At 39.7% G+C, this 23,303-nt stretch overlaps 1 protein-coding gene across 4 annotated transcripts in view; it reads left to right on the plus strand.

Annotated features, from left to right (window-relative positions):
• The window catches only part of RBMS3 (RNA binding motif single stranded interacting protein 3), an 809,718-nt gene extending 797,788 nt beyond the window's left edge, over positions 1 to 11,930 (plus strand). For all 4 annotated transcript variants that reach the window (XM_061395716.1, XM_061395720.1, XM_061395715.1 and 1 more), the window contains one exon: positions 5,316 to 11,930. In XM_061395716.1, the coding sequence (XP_061251700.1) occupies positions 5,316 to 5,322 (7 nt within the window). In that variant the 3' untranslated portion in view covers positions 5,323 to 11,930. The remainder of the gene's footprint in view (positions 1 to 5,315) is intronic.
• The last annotated feature ends 11,373 nt before the right edge of the window (positions 11,931 to 23,303 follow it).

Raw genomic sequence — 23,303 nt, forward strand, 5'->3', positions numbered from 1 at the left:
AAAGTATAAGGCAGGTCTGCATCGCTGAGGGAAGACTGACCACCCTTCCCTGGATTTGGGGTGTGGGCTTCTGGTAACTCAGACTGTAAAGCACCCACCTAACAATGCAGGAGACGTTAAGAGATGTGGGTTTGATCCCTGGGTCAGGAAGATCCCCTGGAGAAGGGAATGGCTACCCATTCCAGTATTCATGCCTGAGAATCCCATGGACAGAGGAGGCTGGCAGGCTACAGTCCATGGGGTTGCAAAGAATCAGACATGACTGAGCTACTAAGCACAGCACAGCACAAATTCACTCCTGTCTACCTTCCCTGTCCTAATGAAGTGTGAAAGTGCACGTTTACATAATGCTTATGTCATGCACTGGCATTCATAAAAAAAATAGAAAGCTTCCAAAATGTTAAGGCTTTGATCAGGAGCAAGAAGAACATTTAAGTCGGATAGTGAGACTATTTTAAAATTAAAATGAGTTGCACCGTAAAAAGAGGAGTTTGTGTGACTGAGAGCATTATGAAAATACAAATAAAATGTATCATTAGTCACAAACTTAACAGACATGTGTGGATAGTAACCAAGGGCATATAATTTGCTGATTAATATACTGACCATGTATAGACAACTGGCGTTATGACAGTTCTTTTAGAGAAGACTTGAAAAATTACAAAGCCCTAGCAACACTAGGGTTGAGATAGAAGCCCTTTAAGGTCAGTGTGAAGGTAGGGAGACTGACCACATTTTAAGATCACTGAGTCAGTCTGAATGCTTCCATCTTCCATCTTCCCCACCCCCTACTCCCCGCCAAAAGCAGAGTGAATACATTAAAAAGTAGTAAATCACCATCTTAGAATTGTAGACTTTTAGGCTAGAAGCCTTAAATGATTTAATCATCCCATATTCACCAACATCATTCCTGACAGATTAACATCGCAGATTTTCACGTGAAAAGACGAATTCTGTGATCCAGAGTGTGGAGAAGACCACACACTATTCTCCCACTACCTGATTACCCTTAGTAAACTAAACATACAGTTAGGTTATCAACAAAGAAAGGCATCAATAGGAAAAAAAATTTTTTTTGAAAACGTGATCTTTTACAATAGTATCAAAATAATTATACTGACAAAAAATTCTCTTACAGTTTTTTAATAATTTTTTAAAGCATTCCAAAGGAGACCAGAACATACTGCAATCTTTCAGGAAGTAAGTATCTATCTGGCCCTGTAGGGGGTCATGTCCATTATGTATTAATAGCTCTGAAGAGAGCTACAATTAAACAAGCATTGCACTTCTGTTAGAGCAGTGTTTCTCTCAGCACCACTTCTGACCACGCTCTCCACCCCAACTCCAGGAAAGCAAAAGTGCATCGCAGGCAGATTCTTTACCAGTTGAGCTACCAGGGAAGCCCAGGAGTGAATTTAGTTCTATTAAATAGCAATAGACTATTACATAGTCTTCCATTCTGACTTCAGCAAGCCACCATGAAGATGTAAAGTACAATCATTTATTTCTTCTCATTTGTTTTCATGTAGCAACAAGACCACTTGAAGGATGAAGCAAGTGATGGGAGGAGGCTATTGGAAACACTTGTGTAAGGTTATAAAACTTGAAAGTAGCTCCAATATGACCCAACAATCCCACTCCTGAGCATATACCCAGAGAAAACCATAACTCAAAAAGATACACACTCCCCCAATATTCATTGCGGCACTATTTACAATAGCCAAGACACAGAAGCAACCTAGATGTCCATGAATGGATAAAGAGGATTATGATACATATATACAATAGAATATTAATCATAAAGAGGAACAAAATTGAGTCAGTTGTACTGACGTGGATGAACCTAGAGTCTCATACAGAGTGAAGTAAGTCAGGAAGAAAAGGATATCGTATATTAATGTGTATATGTAGAAGACTCTTGACAGTCCCTTGGACTGCAAGGAGATCAAACCAGTCAATCCTAAAGGAAATCAGTCCTGAATATTCATTGGAAGAACTGATGTTGAAGCTCCAATACTTTGGCCACCTGATGTGAAGAATTGACTCATTGGAAAAGACCCTGATTCTGGGAAAGATTGAAGGCAGGAGAAGGGGACAACAGAGGATGAGATGATTGGATGGCATCACTAACTCGATGGACATGAGTTTAAGCAAGCTCCAAGAGTTGGTGATGGACAGGGAAGCCTGGCATGCTGCAGCCCATGGGGTTTGCAAAGAGTCAGACACGACTGAGGGACTAAACTGAACGTGTATATATGGAATCTAGAGGTGCTTCCCCTGTGACTCAGTGGTAAAGCATCTGCCTTCAATGCAGGAAATGCGGGTTCAATCCCTGGGTCAGGAAGATCCCCTGGAGGAGGGCTTGGTAACCCAGTTCAGTTTTCTTGCCTGAAGAATCCCATGGACAGAGGATAACCCTGGCAGACTACAGTCTGTAGGGTCACACAGAGTCAGACACAACTGAAGTGATTTAGCATGCATGTATGGAATCTAGAAAAACAGTATCGATGAACCTATTTGTGGGGCAGAAATAGAGACGAAGATGAAGATAATGGATTTGTAGACAGTGGGGAAAGGAAGGAGAGAGTAAGACGAATTGAGAGAGTAGCACTGATATATACACACTGCTGCTGCTAAGTCACTTCAGTCGTGTCCAACTCTGTGTGACCCCATAGACGGCAGCCCACCAGGCTCCCCCATCCCTGGGATTCTCCAGGCAAGAACACTGGTGTGGGTTGCCATTTCCTTCTCCAATGCATGAAAGTGAAAAGTGAAAGTGAAGTCGCTCAGTCGTGTCCGACTTTTAGCAACCCCATGGACTGCAGCCTACCAGGCTCCTCCGTCCATGGGATTTTCCAGGCAAGAGTCCTGGAGTGGGGTGCCATCGCCTTCTCCGATATACACACTACAGTGTATAAAATAGCTGGCTGGTGGAAAGTGCTGTGCAGCACAGGGTGCTCAGCTCAGGGCTCTGTGATGACCTAGAGGGGTGGGATGGCGGTAGTGGGAGGGAGGCCAGAAGGGAGGGGATGTATGTACACATATAGCTGATTCACTTTTTTTGTACAGCAGAAACTAACATAACATTGTAAAGCAATCATCCTCCAATAACAAAGAAAGAAGGTAGCTGCAGCCTCACTCATACACACGGATGCGTGGAGACTAGCCCACCTGACACGCCCGCAGTGAGGAGTTCCGTGTCATGCAGCCCACTGACTGAAAGCATTCCCTGAACAGTCTGAGGCAGATTCTTGCCATATTAGGCATTTTCTGCTCAATGCACAGTAATACCAGGGTGGAAGACGGAAATGGGAACAAAGAATAGACCTAAAAGCAAACACAAAAACACACACCAAATGTGGTTCCCACAAGACAGGTTTTAGAAATAAATGGAATACGGATATACTTTGCAAAGGTATATGTAGAGAGATCAAATATACTCCATGGTTCCCATGGTTCCCAGGATGATGATGACTAAAATTTCTCTTACTGTTACTGCTATTTTGACAATTTTGATGGCTTTCATTCTAAAAAGGAATGCCACTTTCTTTCATAACACAGAAAAATAAATGTATTTCTAGAGACTTAAACTCTGGTTAACAATGGAAATAATCTATCAACAAGTTGCTTTCCTTACATGATTCTAGGAACAAGTTAGGCAGGTTTCTAAGAGCCACAGCTGGGTCATATGAGGGCTTTTGGCAGACTAGAAAAAGAAAACCCTCTGGGTCATCCCAGGCTAAGTCTCACCTAGTTCAAAACATCATTGAGAGGGCTTTTTGTGAATTTGAGTAAGGGCCACATGCTCAGGGCAAATGCAGCCCTGCTCTGGAGTACACAGCTTGGGGAACAGACTGTGGGCTGGAATTAGCCCCGAGGTTCTCCTGCATCAGTGCATCCTGTGCGGCAGAACACCTGGACGGACACCCTTACACAGCAACCCTGAGCTTTCTTCATGAAAGCAAGCAACCGGGCATCAGAAGAACCCACGGAGCACTGAGGGAAGAAGGTTTCATGAAACAGGACCTAAAGAAAGTTTTGAAGAATCTTTATTTGTAGAAGATATCCCTGAAATTCTTGAACCAAATTCTCATCTGTGGGTGGAAGAGATAAGAGTAAAGATCAACCCACTGTTAGCTCAGCCCTGCCGTATAGATGGGGCAGAAGGAGAAAGTATCATGTGGGCTGGGCTGACAAAGTGGCGTCTGTCCATTTAAACACCCATGATGTGCACGTCAGTCTCCCAGACTCCTGCAGAGTAAAATACGGGAGCAAAATATAATCCCTCCTCTCAAGATTTTAATACCTTGTTGAGATAGAAGAGCAAGGAAGAAGAGAAGAAACTGGAGCGTGAACAGAGCTTCACTGCTCTCTTACCTGTCTTCAGTAATAAGCCTCCGGCTCATGGGGAAACACTTGGTGAGCTCTGTGTGATAACACACAATACATTGCTGCTGATGCACGCTCTTATTTATGGGATTGGATACACAGCAGGTTCCTACTGGATAGCACAGGGAACTGTATTCAGTATCCTAGATAAACCATAATGTGAAAGAATATTTTAAAATGTGTACATTTATATGTAACTGAATCACTTTGCTGTACAGCAGAAATTAACACTACATTGTAAATCAACCACACTTCAATTAAAAAAAAATTTTTCTGTATCCTGGGTATATAATAGGGAATCATAGATTTATTGACTGAGTTTGTGATGGATTTCATGGGAGTTCTGGAAGGACAGAATTACTCAAGGGATTTCTTGGGGAGCTAAAACCTAAGCCAAATATTGAAGAATACATTCCATGAACATAGGAAATATTACCTGTCTAGATAATATTTGTATATTTGAAACTTTGCAATTAAGAGATATTCTTGATCTATTAGCCAAGATATTTAATATGAACAAGCTGCAAATATATATCAGTATGAAAATGGCAGAATTTGACATGCTTCTAAGCCCACTGTGTCTTGACAACTTCCTTGATGACTCTTACATTCAGAGACCTTGGTAGCTTTTAAAGAATGCTCGCCAGTCCAGGTTCGATGCACGATACTGGATGCTTGGGGCTGGTGCACTGGGACGACCCAGAGGGATGGTATGGGGAGGGAGGAGGGAGGAGGGTTCAGGATGTATACCTGTAGCAGATTCATTTTGATATATGGCAAAACCAATACAAAATTGTAAAGTTAAATAAAATAAAATTTAAAAAAATTTTAAAAATAAATAAAGAATGCTCACTGGAAAGGTCACCGAAGGGGATTTCAAAATGCTTTGGTGTGTAATGACCACTCCTCCTCCATTGTTTTCACAGACCATAAACAAGACTGAAGAATGTCCGTCTGAAACTCTGCCTTGAATGAAGAAACTTCATTAAACAAGAAGTTGGCTTCCAGTTTTGCACAGGCGTCGATGGAATGCTGTTTTGTTTGTTTTTTTAATTTTCTACTTTACCCAATGAAAACAACATGTTTTTACGTGCTGTGCAAATGGTTCCTTCATGTGGTCTGACAGTTTATTTTTGCATCATTTTTTTAATTAAAGAAAACAATCCCAGAAGAGGACAACTACTACTACAAACAAATAAAGCAAAACATGGAAGGTTGACATTCACGTGGAAGAACATTTGAATTCAGAATTTATCTGAAGGTGTAGATAGATTTTTTTTTTTTTAAACAGGAAATCTGATGTCAAGAGGTGGGCAAGCAGAAATGGAAACAAATTGTCTTCCTCAGTAATTAAGCTACTCTTTCTTTTTCTCTTCTTGTTTAAATCTAGTGGGTTGGGTTTTTTTTTTTATTTTATTTTTTTCTTAGAAATATTTAGGTAAGGTTTATCTTGAATCTTAATTGCCTTAATTTTAAGGACGTCAAAGGCTCTCGAGGCAAGCTGTCAACGTCTTGTTAAAACCAAGAAAGAATTGAAATATTGTACCGGTTTTCACTGGTACAGAAGTCTAAGACTATGAGTTTTTAGGGTGGGAAAAAAAAAAACTGTACAGTTTTAAAGAAAATGTTTTTCTTCATTTGAAGAAAATTTGCTGATAAAAGAAACCATGGCAACTGCAAGAATTGGGGAAATGCTGGGACTTCTCATGAACTTTGTCTTAAGTGTTGAATCGTTCTAGAAGGCTAAAACATTTTAAGGTAAAGTTATTAATGTTGGTTTAAAAACAACTGCATTAGAAATAATGCGTGTTTGGGGGGCAGAATGCAGATTTTTTTAATTTCCAAAGCGTGATCGCTAGCAAAATCATTAGTGCTTTTTATCTGCAGTCTTTTTTATGAGCTTTACAAACTTTTTAGTCAGCTTTGCTTGTCACATTGCAAAATCTAGCTTAAGAGCATTAAAAAAAAAAACTTAAGTAGATAGGAGCTTATTGTCAAAAAGTGCAAAAAAGAAAAAAAAAACACAAAAAAACAACAAAAAAAGCAATAGATAGAGAAATTGTTGACAATTTCTGTAGTCTTTCCTAGTTGTGATCAAATTCAGCCTATGGATGGCCTGTTTTATACCAAAGATGAAGTGGCACCCTGTTGCAGTCCAGAAGATAGAGGTTGCTTTTCTTTTCCTCTCTTTTCTTTTTTAAAATTTTATTTGACCTACATGGCCGGACCAGTTCTTTGTTTAAACTACCTTCCACTGGTGTTTTACATACTGCAAAAAAAAAAAAATTGTTTTTATTTTAAATGTATATTTGTGGATAGTAGAAGCTTGTTCCTGTGGTCAGCAATATTAGCGCCAAGAGTTCTGGATTCCAACCAATAGAGCCAAATGGCTTTAAATTCCATGTGCTTTTCTGGTTTTTTCCTAGTGCTCTTGAATCATGAAGTCTGTATCGATGGCCACCAATGAGCTAACACACTTGTTTAACAGGTTGAAATTTCATTATGTGAATTTTGGACTCAAGATACTTCCTGAACTGGTCTGAAAGATCACTTGTTGAAAAAGCTCAGTGATGCTCTGTTGAGTGGTGAGTGGTCTCCTGAAAAGGCCTTGTGCGGTATTTCTAACAATAGCCTTGCTTCTAAATTCCCGCGCCTCTAGATTTTGTCTTCTCGTCTCAGTCCTTGTCATCATCTACCGTGAATAGCCACCTTGACTCTGCACTTGGGGAAGGGGTATCTTTTTTGTGTGTGTGCCTCATTTCATTGTATTTTCATATCCTGGTATCGCCAGAAGAAAGACAAGGTAGACTTTTTAATTTCAGTTTAACTCTCTGAGGCAAATAGGACCAATGAGACTGAGGATTCTATTAGTGGAATTCAGGTAAGCTTTTAATGCTAGTTGACAATCAAGAAATTATATGATTTATATGAATAAGAACCCAAATAATTAGATTTGATCGATTCTTAAAGCCAAAGGAGATATATATTACATTGACAATGATGCAAAACTTTGTCTAAAATGAATTAAATTGACTTACCAAGCACCTCTGCATATTTGACTCATAAAATCTATGTTCAACCTGTACAGTTTTACCTGAAATGAAAGACAGTGGAACTCTGTTAATTGAACCATGCACTAGAATGGCTTTCTAATGGCTTATTAGAATCAATAGTTGAAACTCTTTGCACAAAGTGACAGGAACCTTAGTCCAGAAGGAAGAGGCACTATAAAAGAGAACAGGGTAGGCATTTAAAAACTAACATATTAAAAGGTAAATCATATTCCCACTAGGTCAACATGAATAATGAGTTTGACTCATAAAATTCATCAACATTATACTGTTTGATCTATAAACAAAGGTCTAGTGTTAAAATATACCTAATTCTCTTATTTGAAAATCCCATGAATTGAAAGCTCTTATCTAGAGAGTGATTCCATATCTTTGTGGTCCAATTAGAGGCAAAAATTTAGCCAAGGCAGTGTAGCATGTGCTACAAAAAAATTCCACCTGGTCACAGCCATCCCTATGGTTTTCCATGCTTTAGAGAGAATACTAAACTTTTGTTTTGTTCCATTCTTCAGCTTCTCATGTATTTTAAGGACGGCATTTTCTCTTTGAGAAATGGGCCCCTGAGTTACAGGGGATGAGCAAACCTGTATAGGAGCTGTGCTTTTTACTTCTCTTTTTCAGTCTCTGAACTCTGTGTATAAATAAGGATTATCCTGGGCATAATTCATTTGAATATGAAATTAACATACTTCCTTTGTTTTCTGTAAAACAAAATAAATCAAAACATAATGTGATGCTAAGAAAGTCTCATTTCCACAATCAACAATGAGGCTAAGAGGTAGCTACCACGTGGCTGATGAATGTGCCTAGGTAACTTCCTGTTTCTATTCAAAACTAGTGCTTTATTTATACATTCAGCAACATTTTTTTCAACTATAAAATTTCAGTAATCTCAATTTTTTAAGCCACTTCAGGCAAAAGAAAATGACTTGCCATTTTAGGTGTCCATCTGTGCTTTATGTTTGTTTTTTTTAATATATATTATGCCATAACATATCTTATTTTAAATCAAAAAGAAGGAAAAGTGGCACATGTTCAAATTTGCATGTATCATCTCTAAAATTTATCACCTAAAAATTAATTTTAAGAATCAAGCCTGGGAAAAAAATAAATACATCAATAGGTAGGCAGCATTACATTGTATGAAAAATAAACCAAAACATGCATTCAATACACACTGACATCAGAATTCCATTTTAATCAACAGTACAGGTTATGGAGCTTTTAACCCAATTTAGGACTACAATCATTTTTTAAAGTATTCTGGTTCACTATACTTCAAGCATTTATTCAGATTTTCAATTTTTCCTCTCACCTGCAATTGCCAAGACTTAACCTAAGTGTCAGTAAGCAAAGTAAAACCATAATCCAAATGGGATAAACATTATTTCCTCCAAACTCGGGTTCCGTGGTCAGTGGAGAAGCGGGTATTCTTTTAATGTGGAGGAGGTATTGTCAAGGCAGTCTGCATGGTGACTGGGAACTCCTCAGCGCATGACCACATCTTCTGAAGTCATCAGGGACCAGAGGTAACACTTGCAGGGTGGAAGACTGGCCTTCAACACGGGCATGTCCAAAATACTGCAAGTTACATGCTATTCTCTCAAGAATAAAAGCTTTGACCCAGCTGTGGTTTGGTCAGGGTTAGTTTGTTCCCCTGGTAGTTTCAACCCTCAAATGTTGTGCCGTGCGTCACCACTTGAATCAGCTCTCCTGTGACCTTAACAGATCTGCTGCATTTGACAGCACCTATGACGCACTTCCACCCCCTCTTAATGAAAAACTACATGTTAAAAGCTCCCATATCAGAGATGGAAAGCCCTAGGAGGAGGCCAGATAGGACAGGAGGTTCGCTGAACCTACAGAATCCATTAACTGCTTAAAAAACTTTTATAATCATTTTTAATCTACGGATAAGAAAATAAAAGTACTTAGTTTTCCTAACTCTATTTGAATAATTGGGGTGTCTATTATACCCATATGGGCTTCCCAGGTAGCCCTAGTGGTAAAGAACCTGCCTGCCGCTGCAGGTAGACATAAGAGATACAGGTTTGATCCCTGGGTTAGGAAGATCCCCTGGAGGAAGGCACAGCAACCCACTCCAGGATTCTTGCCTAGAGAATCTCATAGAGGAGCCTGGTAGGCGACAGTCCATAGGACCACACAGAGTCAGCACGACTGCAGTGACTTAGCGTGTGCACACACACACCCTATGTCTTTCACAGTGACCTAAAATTTCCATTAATGAAAGCTGAGATCTTATTAGGACCTTTGAAGTCTTCTTTATGCTTGAGGAAAAGTTTCAATGGACTCTCTAGACAGATGATAATCTTAGTAGGAGGCTGAAAAGACACTTGACAATTCAGTCTCATTCTTACTTTGAGTGCAGGAACCACTGCAAGATGAGCTGATAAGCAGGGAGACATTTTTAAGTGGGTTTCAGTGATAAATGTTTTTATATGATATGAAATCAAATGAAAGGCTATTTATATAGGTAGATAATGACATGCAGCACATTGGAGGAACCATATTTCATAGTCAAATCTAAACATGTCATAGAACCCTGATCTCTATTACCTTGTCCTCAGTAAAAGAGTAAGAATGAAATTTTGTTTTTCATGTAATTGAAAAACATGACTGGCAGGCTTCAAAATTCTGAGCTCGCTGGGACTGACAGCCCCTCATTCCAATTTAAAGGACTGACGGGGTTGACACCCTTCCCGTGACAGACTAATAATGAGATTCCAGTAATGAATCCATTTGTTTTGCAAATGACACCTACCATGGCATTGGAAGACAGCTGAGTCTAACTCAAACTGAACATTTCCTACCAAATATTCTGAAACATGAAGTTGGTCCCGTAATCCAAGTATTCTTGGTCATGGCTGTCCCTTGTGGAATACAGAGAGTTCAGGAAAAGTACTGAAGCTGAGAACAAAATCCCTGAGTGGCCCCAACAATCTTTTTTGATGTAAGGCAGGGAAGCTCAGCCCAGACTGGTGATTTCTGGTTTTTTACCCCCAACATATATCCTAACTGTCATGTAAAAAAAAAAAGATGGATAGCTTCTCCTTGTTAATGTCTTTTTATTTCTGGGAGGGAGAATAATGAGTTTAGAATAGCATTGTCTATGCGGCAGTTCTAAAGCTGGAGCAGGGTGAGGTGGGTCTTGGAGTTGCTGGAAGAACCACTAGGCCACTGGGTCCACATTTTCAATCCACTGTATTCCCTCCAGTTAGTGACTGCCCTGAAGCCCCAGTCCTGCAGAAACACAATCGCTCCCACTTTTTGAAGGGCTAATCATTTACTTTTGTGCACCTTGTTTATCTTCTCTTTTCAACTATTAGGACTTCTCTTTCCTTCTATTAGAATTTCACCCTGAGGATGGAAAACAAAAAACATTTGGAAATAAAATTCAAATCTATTTTGTTTCTCGTTAAGGATTGATTTATTGAAGCAGTTTTGAAATCATTGGTAAAATGAATGTCAGTGCATTATATACTGTGAGTTTTTAATATCCATAATGTCCCTTTCCCATCCACTGCAAACAATTGCAAGTTGGCTATATGCTTGCAGAACATAAATGAAAAAAGGATAGCAAAGAATTTGGCTTTCCTCAAATGAAAGCTATTTTGATTTTGTTCACTACTGAAATTTGAACCAGTAGAACAGCTCAACTCAAAATTGAGTTTTGGGAATACAGTAATAGCTCTTGGTTAAATATGCACTTTTATCCCCATCTTAAATTTTTGACCAAAAATTTGCGTTGTTTTATAATTTTTTTGACTTTGTGTTACCACATTATGGCTGAATGACCTTGAAATTCCATTGGATTTTGTAAAAAAAAAAAAAAATCAAATTTAAATAGTATCCAAAGTGTAACTTCAGTGTTATGCTTTGTATTGTTAACCCTCTAATCTTATTAAGAAAGATGCTCTGTCCTCCTCCCCGAAATAGGTTATTTTTTCATATGTGAAACAGGAGTTATTCCATGTTTCAAAACAGGAAAAATATTTCACAGAGATACTTGAAACACTTTTCTCCATTCTGGGAATTAATGCTTCCATTTATTTAAAAAGAAGAAGAATGTAATTGGAGTCTTAATTTAAAAAATATATATGTAAAAGTGTACTTGCTATGAAATACTCAGTTTCTAAAATGGAAGAAAAAGGGACACAGCTTCTTTTAAAACTGTTGTTTCAGGCCATATCTGATGTCATAGAACTTCTGAAACATCACTCAATTCTGAATTTTATTTAAGAGCATTTTGTACTGCTGTCTTTGACTGTCATGGAAAATTCTGTAATTGAACAGTGTTTCTGGTTTTATTTTTAACTTTTTCATCTGTACCACAGTCAAATTAGCTACCATTTTCCCTGTTCCTTGAGCTTTCCGTAGATCAGTGGATGTTAGGTTTAAACTTCTGTTTTCTTTGATGAAGCTTTCAATAAAAAATGAAAATAAAATCAACCAAGCAGGGCTGTTGTGTTTTTCTTCAAGCTTAGTGGAAGGAACAGTGTCTATATTTAATTGGCTTCCTACAAAATTTATCCAAAAAAAGAACCCTCCCTGGTAACAAAATGTGAGAGAAGAGGGACCATTGTGCTCATGCAAAGGAGCCTGTTTAGGAGTTTTGGAGGTGTGGACCACTTAGGTCTCCCTGGGACCTCATACATTATTTCTCACTTTTATGCATAAGAATTCAGAGATCATCAGCTTCTAACTCTAACACATGCCCAACATCTACCAATAATGCTTTCTTTAAAGGGATACTGACAAAGAGAATGTTTATCTGCAGTCCAAAATTAGTGAAGTGAAAAATAATATATCTCAGACTTAATCTCACAGAGTTTTATTATTTCTGGATTTTTTTTTATAAAGGAGCATTATTTTCAATAATAATGAAAATCTCTCTCAGCTATCAAAAGGCCATCTTTTTGTTTAAATCCTTAGACACAGAGGGAGCAGTCTTCTCCCCCGGGTTCTTTCTCCTGCCTCTAGGAAGCTACAGGTTACCACTGTGACAAAGTAGTCGCCTGGTGGAACTGCTGTGTGGGTCTCCAGTGGATTCCAAATCCAAATCCTGGATTCGGAACAGAAGCATGATGTGAGGGATGGCTATAATAGCAAAGGCCACCACTACCTGAGCTGAGCCTTCGCCATGTTGCAGAAACGGCCAGGGGCCCCCACACTTGAGTTCACACAACTTCGCCCACATGCTCTCAGGTCAGTACTGCCATGGCTCCATTTTCCAGATGAGGCTTGGAAAGTGGGCAACCCAGCCACGCACCTACATCTTTAAAAGGCTAGAGTATGCTTTTAAAAACAGCATCAAACTCTCAACCCCTGTGGGACTTCCCTGGTGGTCCAGTGGCTAGCACGCCGTGCTCCCAGTGCAGGGGGCCCGGGTTGGATCCCTCGTCAGGGAACTTGATCCCACATGCCGCAACTAAGAGGCCATGTGCCAAAACTAAAGGTCTTGTGTGCCACAACCACGACCTGGCACAGCCAAGTAAACAGCTTTTGTAAAAACAGTTTAATTTTAACCTTTGGTTCTAAGTTATTTTCTTCCTCAGAGGCTTTGGGAAATGCCAATATGGAAGGCAACTCTTTTTTAGTTTTTTTGTTTTTGTTTTTTTCCAAAAGTTTGTCTCATTTGGCCTGAGATTCTGTGATTTCTATAGAAGAGGGTATTTGGACATTCATACTAATCACCTTGGTCACAATTCACATTTTCTATCCCAGAAATAACTTTCTATTTCCATCATCTCTGTGATTTGTTCTGGAAGGAAAAGCCCTAGCTACCAGATAGATAGGCATGACTTTTCATTGACTATTTCACTGAACAGTATGCAGTCCATGGACACTCTGTAAATATTTTAATGTTACAAAGATAGAGTAGACACTTCTCATCAACAAGGATTTCATAGAATATGATATGACAACATTTTAGCATGAAATAAGATCAAGAGATTTTGAGAGCAATACACTTAACCCTTCCATGACTTGATGCAAAGTGGATGGAGAGACTACCTGGTCTGAATGCAATCATATCTTCTCTCATCCACACACAGGATGGACCTTCCAGACCCTTCACTGCTGCCTCTCCCAACTTCATCCATTTCACAGAGAAGTCAGATATTTTACCATTGCCCTTTTTTCAAATCATCTGGGGGTATTTAACTTTTGACAGCAAGAAGGATGGAATATGCCATTCTGAAATGGGTGGAACTCTAGTAGCAGCTGATAATAGTGTAAATCCTATGTTGCCATTTCAACAATCTCCATAACATCTTCACAAGGAGTAAATTCCATCTCAAGAAACCGCTCTCTTCACACATAACAAGAGTAGCTCCTGAAGATGGCAGAACAGAAGGACATGACCACACCTCGTATGGAAACATCAACATCATAGCTAACCAGTGAACAACCAGCAGCAGCAACAACAACAAAAACCCCACTGGAACCTGCCAGAAAAGACACCCCAAGTCCAAAGACAGAGAAGAAACTGCAGTGAGACAGTAGAAGGGGCACAATCATGATAAAATCAAATCCCATAACCCCCAGGTGGGTGATCCACGAACTGGAAAAGAATTATGTTGCAGAGGCTTTTCAAAAAGAGCGAGAGTTCTGAGCCCTACATCAGGCTTCCCAGGCTGAGTGTCTGGCAATGGAAAGAGGAGCTCTCAGAGAATCTGGCTTTGAAGGTCAGTGGGATTAGATTGCAGGACTGAGGAAAAGAGAAATTCCACTTTTGAAGGTCACACACAAGGTCTCATATACATCAGGAACCAGGGGGGAAAGCAGTGGCTTCATAAGAGCCTGGGCCTGGGTCAGACCTACCTGCTGGTATAGGAGGTTTTCTTGCAAGGTGGTGGGGGGGGGGGGGCGGGGCAGCAGGCACAGCTGTGGCTCACTGTGGGGACAAAGACACAGGCTGCAGGAGTTCTGGGGTATTCTTAGTGGCATGAGCACTCCTGGAAGCCACTGTTTTCTCACCAAGATCAGACTCGTCCCAACAGCCTATAAGCTCCAATGCTGGGATGCCTCAGGCCAAACATCCAACCAGGGCAGAAACATAGCAGACAGGTTGCTTAAAGTCCTCATGAGCTCACAGCTGCCCACTAAACACAGCCCTTGACATAGCCCTGCCTACCAAAGGGACAAAACCCAGCTCCACTCACCAATGGGGAGGAACTAGTCCTTCCCACCAGCAAGCTTGTACAAGTCTCTTAAACAGCTGCATCCACCATGGGGGCAGAGAGCAGAAACAAGAACTACAACCCTGCAACCTAAGGAATGGAAATTGCAATCACTGAACGTTAGATGGCAGAGGAAAATGTCCGAGATGAAGGAAAAAGATAAAACCCCAGAAGAATAACTAAGGGAAGTGGAGATAGGCAATCTATCTGAAAAAGAATTCAGAATAATGGTAGTAAAGATGATCCAAAATCTCGGAAGAACAATGGAGGCACAGTTTCAGAAGATAAAAGAATTGCTTAACAAAGACCTAGAAGAACTGAAGAATAAAAAACAGATGAGCAATAAAATAACTGAAATTTAAAAATGTACTAAAGAGAATCAATAGCAGAATAAATGACACAAAAGAATGCAAAGTGAACTGGAGGACAGAATAGTGAAAATCACTGCCATGAAACAGAATAAAGGAAAAAATGATAAGAAATGAGGAGCATCGAAGAGACCTTTGGGACATTAACTACACCAGTGTTCATATTATATGGGTCCCAGAGGAGAAGAGAGAGAGAAAAGACCGGAGAAAATATTTGAAGAGATAATTAGCTGAAAACGTTCCTAATGTAGGAAAGGAAATAGTCACCCAGTCCAGGAAACACAAAGAGTCCCAGGCAGAATAAATCCAAGGAGGAACACACAGAGACACACAGTAATCAAATTGATATAAATTAAAAGCAAAGAATAAAATATCAAAAGCAAAAGAGAAAAGCTAACAGTGGCATTCAAGGGAACTCCCATAACATTATTAGCTGATTTTTCAGGAGAAACTCTGCAGGCCAGAAGAGAGTGGCACAATATAATTAAAGTAATAAAACACACACACACACAACTGATATTCTACAAATATCATGTAACATGGCTAAAAGAATGATGAGATTTGATGCCAAATTTGAAGCCTGAGCTTGAATGCTCAGCTTAACCGTCACTTGCTGTTTCACCTTGCACTTTGATGTTAAGGAGACAGCTTCTTTCCTTAAACTTCATGAACCAACCTCTGCAGGTGTCTTCCTCACTTCTCTCAGCCTTCCTAGATTTGAAGAGGCTTAGGATCTGCCTCTGGATTAGATTTGGGCTTAGAGAATGTTGCATATTTCTTGGGGAATGTTGTTGATGGCTTGATCTTCTGTTTAGACCACTAAAACTTTCTCCATATCAGCAATAAGGTTGTTTTGCTTTCTTATCATTCCTGTGTTCCCCAAGTAGCACTTTTAACTTGCTTCAAGAACTTTTCCTTTGCATTTACAATTTGGCTAACTGCTTGGCCCAAGAGGCCTACCTTTCAGTCTGTTATGGCTTTCAACGAACCTTCTTCACTAAGCTTTATCATTTCTAGCTTTTGATTTAAAATGAGAGACATACAACTTTTTCTTTCACTGGTACTCTTAGAGGTTTTGTGTGATTATTAACTAGCCTAATTTTATTATTGTTCTGTGTCAGGGACTAGGGAAGCTCAAGAAAAGTTTGAGAGACGGGGAAACGGCTGGCTGGTGAAATAGTCAGAACACATGCAACATTTGAAGTTTACCATCTTGTATGGAAGGGTTTGTGCGTCCAAAAGAACTACAATAGTAACATCAAAGATCACTGACCTCAGATCACCATAACTAACATAATAATAACGAAAACATGGAATTCTTGTAAAAATTATTGTTAAACTGTGACACAGACACACTTTGAAAAAGTGGAGCTGATAAACTTGCTGTAATCAAGATTGCCAAAAATCTTCAATTTGTTATTAAAAAAAAACCCAAAACTCAATATATGTGAAGCACATTAATATATGTCCACAGCTCAAAACCTGAGAAGATATCACAGCTGAAGGTAGTACTGGGGTAAGTCAAGAGGAGAAAGTGGACAGTTAAGAGCATAGCAGTGGATGAGATGGCTCAGGAGAGGATGACCAATGAACATAAAGGTGGGTAAAGAAAGACCAGTGGCCACACGCTCAAAGTCAGGGCAGACGAGAAGAATTCCAGTAAAGGAAGTGCAGCAGAAATTATGTGTAGCTAGACGGGAAAACAGCTAGGAAGACAATAAGAGAGAAATGAGTTTCAAGAGGACATAACACGGACTTCCCCCCAGGGGTTGGGACTCTGGATTTCCATCGCAGGAGGCTCAGGTTAGTTCCCTGCTCAGGGAAATAGCATCCTGAGCAGCCAAAAAAAAAAAAAAAAAAAAGTTCAACAAAAACCAAATTCATTAAATTAAAAAAGAAGAAGAGAAGAAGAGTCAGAATGATATTATTGAATACTGCAAGGTGAGTGGTGACTTTGAGAGGAAAGTCTTACTTTTGTTTGAAATTTATCCTTAAGCTAATAATGACATTCATGGATCTCAACCACAAGTAGACCTTAATACAATATTCAGGCCTTAATGCATATTTAATGAGGATTAGTTTCCTAATTAATGGAGTAGCATATATAATGGAGATTAGTTTCCTCTATTAGAGTCCGTTTATAATTTTCTTTAAACAAAATCTTATGGATTACTTTAATACCCTATATATGAAATAAAGACTGTCTTCGGATCCTTACTAGTATCTCATTCTTAAAACAGTCATGAATGTAGAAGCAGCAGATGAATTGGCATTCAAGCTCAAACTTCAAATTTGGCATCAAATCCCATGACTCCTTTAGCTATGTTACATCACATTGGTAACAGCTACAAAGCAGAATAGCAACTCTGTGTGACTGTGTTTCTATGCCTGGGTAGCCAATGAGTCTATTTGATCTCTGAAAATCACTCTGGATGTTACTGAAGGCAGGCAAGAGACTTTTGGCAGTAACTATCTTTTATTGCATCTGTTAAGCTGAAATTTAGGTAATTTAGTATGAAGGCATGGCAAAATGAGTTTCCCACTCTGTGTTAAGCCTTCTAATGCTTTGTCTAAATGTTTAAAAATATGATGTTCTGGCAACATTGAATTCACTCAAAAACCCTCTAATAAAATGAATCCAGTCAAAAACAATTTTTAAAAGTTGTTGAGAGACTATGGTGTTTGCACTTTTAAGTGCAGAAATTCTGACAGAGTTTGGAGAGCAAAAAGAAGGAAAGTCCAGAGTAGGAAAAGGAATATTTCCACCTCTTTCTCTACTGTCTTTCTGGTTATGATATGCTTTCTCTGGTCATGATCCACTATGACAGTGAATGCTAAAATACTGGTATATATTGGTGTATGTCCCTTCTACTTTAAAAAAAAAATACTCATATATAACTTTTAAGATGTAATACTATTTTTCCAAGGTACATTTAAAGCAACATTTTGTACTCTATTTAGTTTTTTAAACAAGTGCTCCTCAAATTATCTGTGGTAAAGAATCAAATTTTTCATTTTTAAAAAAATTTTCGTCTTTTGCAAACAAGTACTTTTAAAAACACAAGAAAGGCTTCTTACTAGAAGAAATAAAATTAAAAGAACAGACAAAATGAAAATTCCAATGTTAAAGTTTTAATTCAACTGATATTAAATTACCCTCAAATTACTATGAAAGTTTTAAAATCCTGATTCTCACATTTTGTACTTATGATAGGTCAATAATAAACAACTTATCAAATGGTACATGTCCCCAGACCACACTCTGAGTAGCCTGATATTACAATATCATTTAGGATATTTTATGTACCCTACACCATCGTTCATATATACCAAAATTTGGTCCACTGGTCACTTTTGCTGTATTTCCTTCTTACTGGACCTAGGTAGGGACGAATTTTGTAAACACAAGACTTTGAGGGAGCAGTTATCATCAGAGATGAACTCTACTATGTTGGAGATGTGCAAGGTATAAAATTTAGTTAGTAGAAATAAGATGAGTAAACGGCAGAAATTTGGACAAAGTGTCAAAGTAGATGACTGTTTCTGGAGAGACAACCAGAACTAGCTGGCAAACAGTGGAATGGTTTCCATTCTTCAAGCTTAGAAATGAGAAGAACCAAAAGCACAATTAGTCTATGACCAGGGGGAGTTCTCTCTCCCATAAAAGGTTCCACCATACCATTGTTTTCCAAACTGGGACACATGTAACATGGGTAGAAAGCAGCATATTATTGTGTGGTACATAGATAAGTATGTTTTATTTTATGTGAAAAATCAAACTAAACATCAAAATTCTGAAATCATAGCTAGCATCACTTAAGGCCATGTAGTGAAGAGAGTTAAAAGAAAATAGTAACAGTACAGATGTCATGCAAATACAGTTCTATGAAAAACATTACATCTAGGGGAACTCTGAATTCAATGAAATTTAAGCTCCTATTCTGAACAAAAAATAGAATTACCATATGATCTAGCAATCCCATTCCAGGCATACATCCAAACAAAACTATAATTCATAAAGACACATGCACCTCTAAATTCATAGTATCAGTATTCACCATAGCCAAGATGTGGAAACAACCTAAATGTACATGCACAGGTGAATGGATAAAGAAGATGTGGTACCTACAATGGAATACTACTAATTATAGTAAAATAATGTCATTTTCAGGATCACGTATGCAATTAGAGATTATCATACTAAGTGATGTAAGTCAGAAAGAGAAAGACAAGTACCATATGAAATCACTTATACGTAGAATCTAAAATATATACAAATGAACCTATCTGTAAAACAGAATCACAGACATAGAGAACAGACTGGTGATTGTCTAGGGGGCAGGGTGGAGTAGGAGGTTGGGAGTAGCAGATGTAGCTTTTGTATACAGGAGGGATAAGCAACAGGCCCTACTCTATGGCACAGAGAACCATATTCAATATCTTATGATAAACCATAATGGAAAAGAATATTTTTTAAAGGAACTTATATATGTATAACCAAATCATTTTGTTGCATGGAAGTAATTAACAGAACACTGTAAATCGACTATACTTCAGTAAAAAAAAAAAAAAAGATTCTGTGTTTTTTCAACAGTTTTGGAGCATAACGTATACCACAGATGAATGCTGGGCAGTGGGAAAATGAGTGTAAACACAAAAGAGAGAACTTGGTTTTGGTTGCTATTGTTGTAAAACAAACCAGCTTAAAATGAGTGGCCTAGAGCAACCACTGTACTATGTACGTGTCACAGTCACGTGGGTTAGGAATTCAGCAAGCCAGCAGGGATGGCTTGTCTTGCCCTCCCATTGTCTGGAGCCCCAGTTGGGAAGATTCCAAGCACCTGGGCCAAGAGGATTTGAAGACCGGAAACGACCACCAGGCACTGTTGAGAAAACACACGTCTATACATTGCTCAGTGGGTCTAGACTTGGGGGTGGGTCCAGGATAGCCAGAGACTCTTACGTCAATGCTGCTGGTCCCAGGGCTACACTGTGAGGCGCCAGTACACAGACACAATATATTTGGGCTTCTCATTCATGAGAAGAACTTTTTAAAAACCCCGAATTATAACAGGCTTTACATAGTGTTTTTCCACACACAGACTGGTTCAAATAACTGCTATCAGTCAATTCAAATAAAGTCAATTTATGATCAAGTGGAAACTTTCCAGTCTTTTCCTAGAAACACAAGATTGGCAATATCAAGAGAGATTGTGAGGAGATGTAGGGCGACGTTAATGAGAAGTGGCAAGATAACTATAATGTTTACCAATATTTGATGTATAGTTTCAAGTTTGGAAGGCTAATGTCCCTGATCTATGTTTTCTCCTTACACACAGGCCAGCATGTTCTTAACCTCAGAACAAACCAAATGTTTAGAGCAGCCAACCACACACAGACACTCAGGCACACACTGAAGTCAATCTACTTTGAGCCAGCAGCATCCCCAAAAGTGTGCAAAGAAACCAGCTAGATATTTCTATCAGAGTCCCAGCCCTGGGCTAATTTTCCAGCTAACTCTGAGGGGAAAGGAAAAGCCAACAGTATGTAATTAAAGAACCCTATGATTTACACATTAACAAGCAAGGCAATGCAACCCACAGAGGGGAGAAGAAAATTGTGGCCAGCTAATAAGTGTCAGTACTTATTAAGGCTAAAGGAACAACCTATGAAACAAATCTAATCCTTTCCCAAATGGTGCGGGGCAATTATATTTGGCATGAGTTCCATAGGGAAAACGCAGCTTTAGAAATACAAAGAACTGAGAAATGAGAGGAAGAGGGCCAGCTGAAGATACAAGGAAAACATTTATCAGATATCTCACAGGCAAGGGAAAGGACAATGGTGAGAAAAAGGAGACTTTGGGGGCCATGGGGAAAAGGGGGCGGGGAATGAAATATGCCTTTTTAACCTCAGCGTTCATTCCAGAAGATGACAGGAAAATTTAAATTTCAAAGTCATTCACAAGAACTCAGAGAATAACCTTGATGGAAGATTTCTAGCAGTACTACAGAGACCTTTAATGTCCCAAATCAAAAGAAACAGATTTGAACAGTCCCTTGAAGAATGTATTTCTTTCCTGATGATAACTTTGTTAAGCACTTTTCACTAGAAATGATGAAACAAATATTATTTATGCCTTCAAGAAGTTTCCATGAAGTGGAAAGTCTAGACACACTTGAACACACACTCCAGCAGTCGTGTATACAAAAGTCCTTTTCTCATTGAGTTCTCTTGAGTTTAGATTCCAAATGCTCTACTTAGGAAAAGGAAGGATGATCCTGGGCAAGATGCTGCTCCCCCTTGAACACTGGTTATTGGTCTTTAAAATGGAAATGTTAGTGTCTCTATATAACTCAAGGCTGTTGGGAGAATTAAATATGAGAATGCCCACATCATAAATATATAATCCTGCAGAAGGTAAGGACAATGTCGGTGACATTCAGGTGGTCCCTGTGCTTTCCTAGCTTCTCCTCTTCCACTCTCTTTACCCCTTAGTTGCAAAATTATTGAGCAACAACAACGAGGAATAACATGCCTGGGCTTGAAGAGCTCACAGTAGAGAAGAAGAAACAGAACTGAACAACATTTCAGGGCAGTGCACTGAGTTCTGCGTCAAGGTGAGTCCAAGCTACTGGAGGAGAATCAAGGGTAATATTCTTGATTCTGAGCAAGGAAATGCAGTGTAAAAGCTCATGGTGACAGAAGCATTCAAGAAGGGCTGCCTAGAGGCAGGGGCAGTCCTGATAAGTTTAGCACCTCCAAAAGGGCCTAGTCTTATTCATTGTCTCACCCCCAGTTTCTAGCATATGCTTGGTATGTAGTTCAGAGTTAATAAGTTGGAGAATAAATGGATAAATGAAGGCAGAGGGCAAGGACAGAGAGAAAACTGAATTCTTAAGGACAATATTACAAATCATGGGCTGAGCATCAGAATAACTACAACTACAGGAGATTCTAACACCATGTTTTAGGGTTGGGGTAAGGGACAATACTTTTTAATAAATCTTCACAAACAATTCCGTTATCCATGCTTGAAAGGGATGATGCTATGTGTTGAGGACCAGCAACACAAGATATCTTGTTATCAACAGATAATCAAGAATTAAGCAAGGAAGAGGCAAGATGGTAGGGTAGAAGAACATAGCTCACCCCTTCTTATAGAAACACCAAAATCAGAACTAACTGCTGAATAATCATCACCACCACCAGAATATTGAAACCTATCAAAAACGATGCCCATATCCCAGACGAAGAAGAAGGCACAAGGAGAGACTAGTAGGGGTGCCGCTGCTGCTGCTGCTGCTAAGGCGCTTCAGTCGTGTCCGACTCTGTGCGACCCCATAGACGGCAGCCCACCAGGCTCCCCCGTCCCTGGGATTCTCCAGGCAAGAACACTGGAGTGGGTTGCCATTTCCTTCTCCAATGCAGGAAAGTGAAAACTGAAAGTGAAGTCGCTTAGTCGTGTCTGACTCTTAGCGACCCCATGGCCTGCAGCCTACCAGGCTCCTCCGCCCATGGGACTTTCCAGGCAAGAGTACTAGAGTGGGGTGCCATTATTAAATCAAATCCCATGCGTGCCATGTGAACAACCAACAAACTGGAGAGCAACAGAACCACACAAGTTCTCCCACAGGAGTGAGAGTTCTAAGCCCCACACTGAGCTCCCCAGCCTAAAGTTCTGGCAATGGGAGGAGGCCCTCCATAGAGACTGGCTTTGAAGGCCAGCGAGGTTTGATTGCAGGAATTCCACAGGCCTTGGGGAAACAGAAACTCAAATCTTGGAGGATGCAATAAGGTCTTGTGCACAACAGGGCCCGGGGGTAAAAGCAGTGGCCTCATAAGAAACAGCTGAACTTACCTGTTAGTGTTAGAGGGTCTCCTATGGAGCTGGAGGGCAACTGCGGCTTACTACAGGGACAAAGACACTGGCGGGGTGGTTCTGGTGAGTGTACATTGGCATAGACTCTATAGGAGGCTGCCATTTTCCTACCAAGACCTGGCCCCACACAAAAGCCTGTAGATTCCAGCACTGGGACACCTCAGGCCAAACAACCAATAGAGCAGGAACACAGCCCTGCTCTCCAGAGACAGGTTGCTTAAAGTCTTTCTCAGTTCATAGCCATCTCTAAATACACTGCTTGCCATGGCTCTGCCCGCCAGAGGGACAAGATCCAGCTCCACACACTAGCGGGAAAACGACAGTCCCTTCTAGCAGGAAGCCTCATCCACCAGGGGGCAGACAGCAGAAGCCAGAAGAGCTACAACCCTGC

This window comes from Bos javanicus, chromosome 22 (assembly GCF_032452875.1).
Source record: "Bos javanicus breed banteng chromosome 22, ARS-OSU_banteng_1.0, whole genome shotgun sequence".
NCBI classification, from domain to species: Eukaryota; Metazoa; Chordata; class Mammalia; order Artiodactyla; family Bovidae; genus Bos; species Bos javanicus.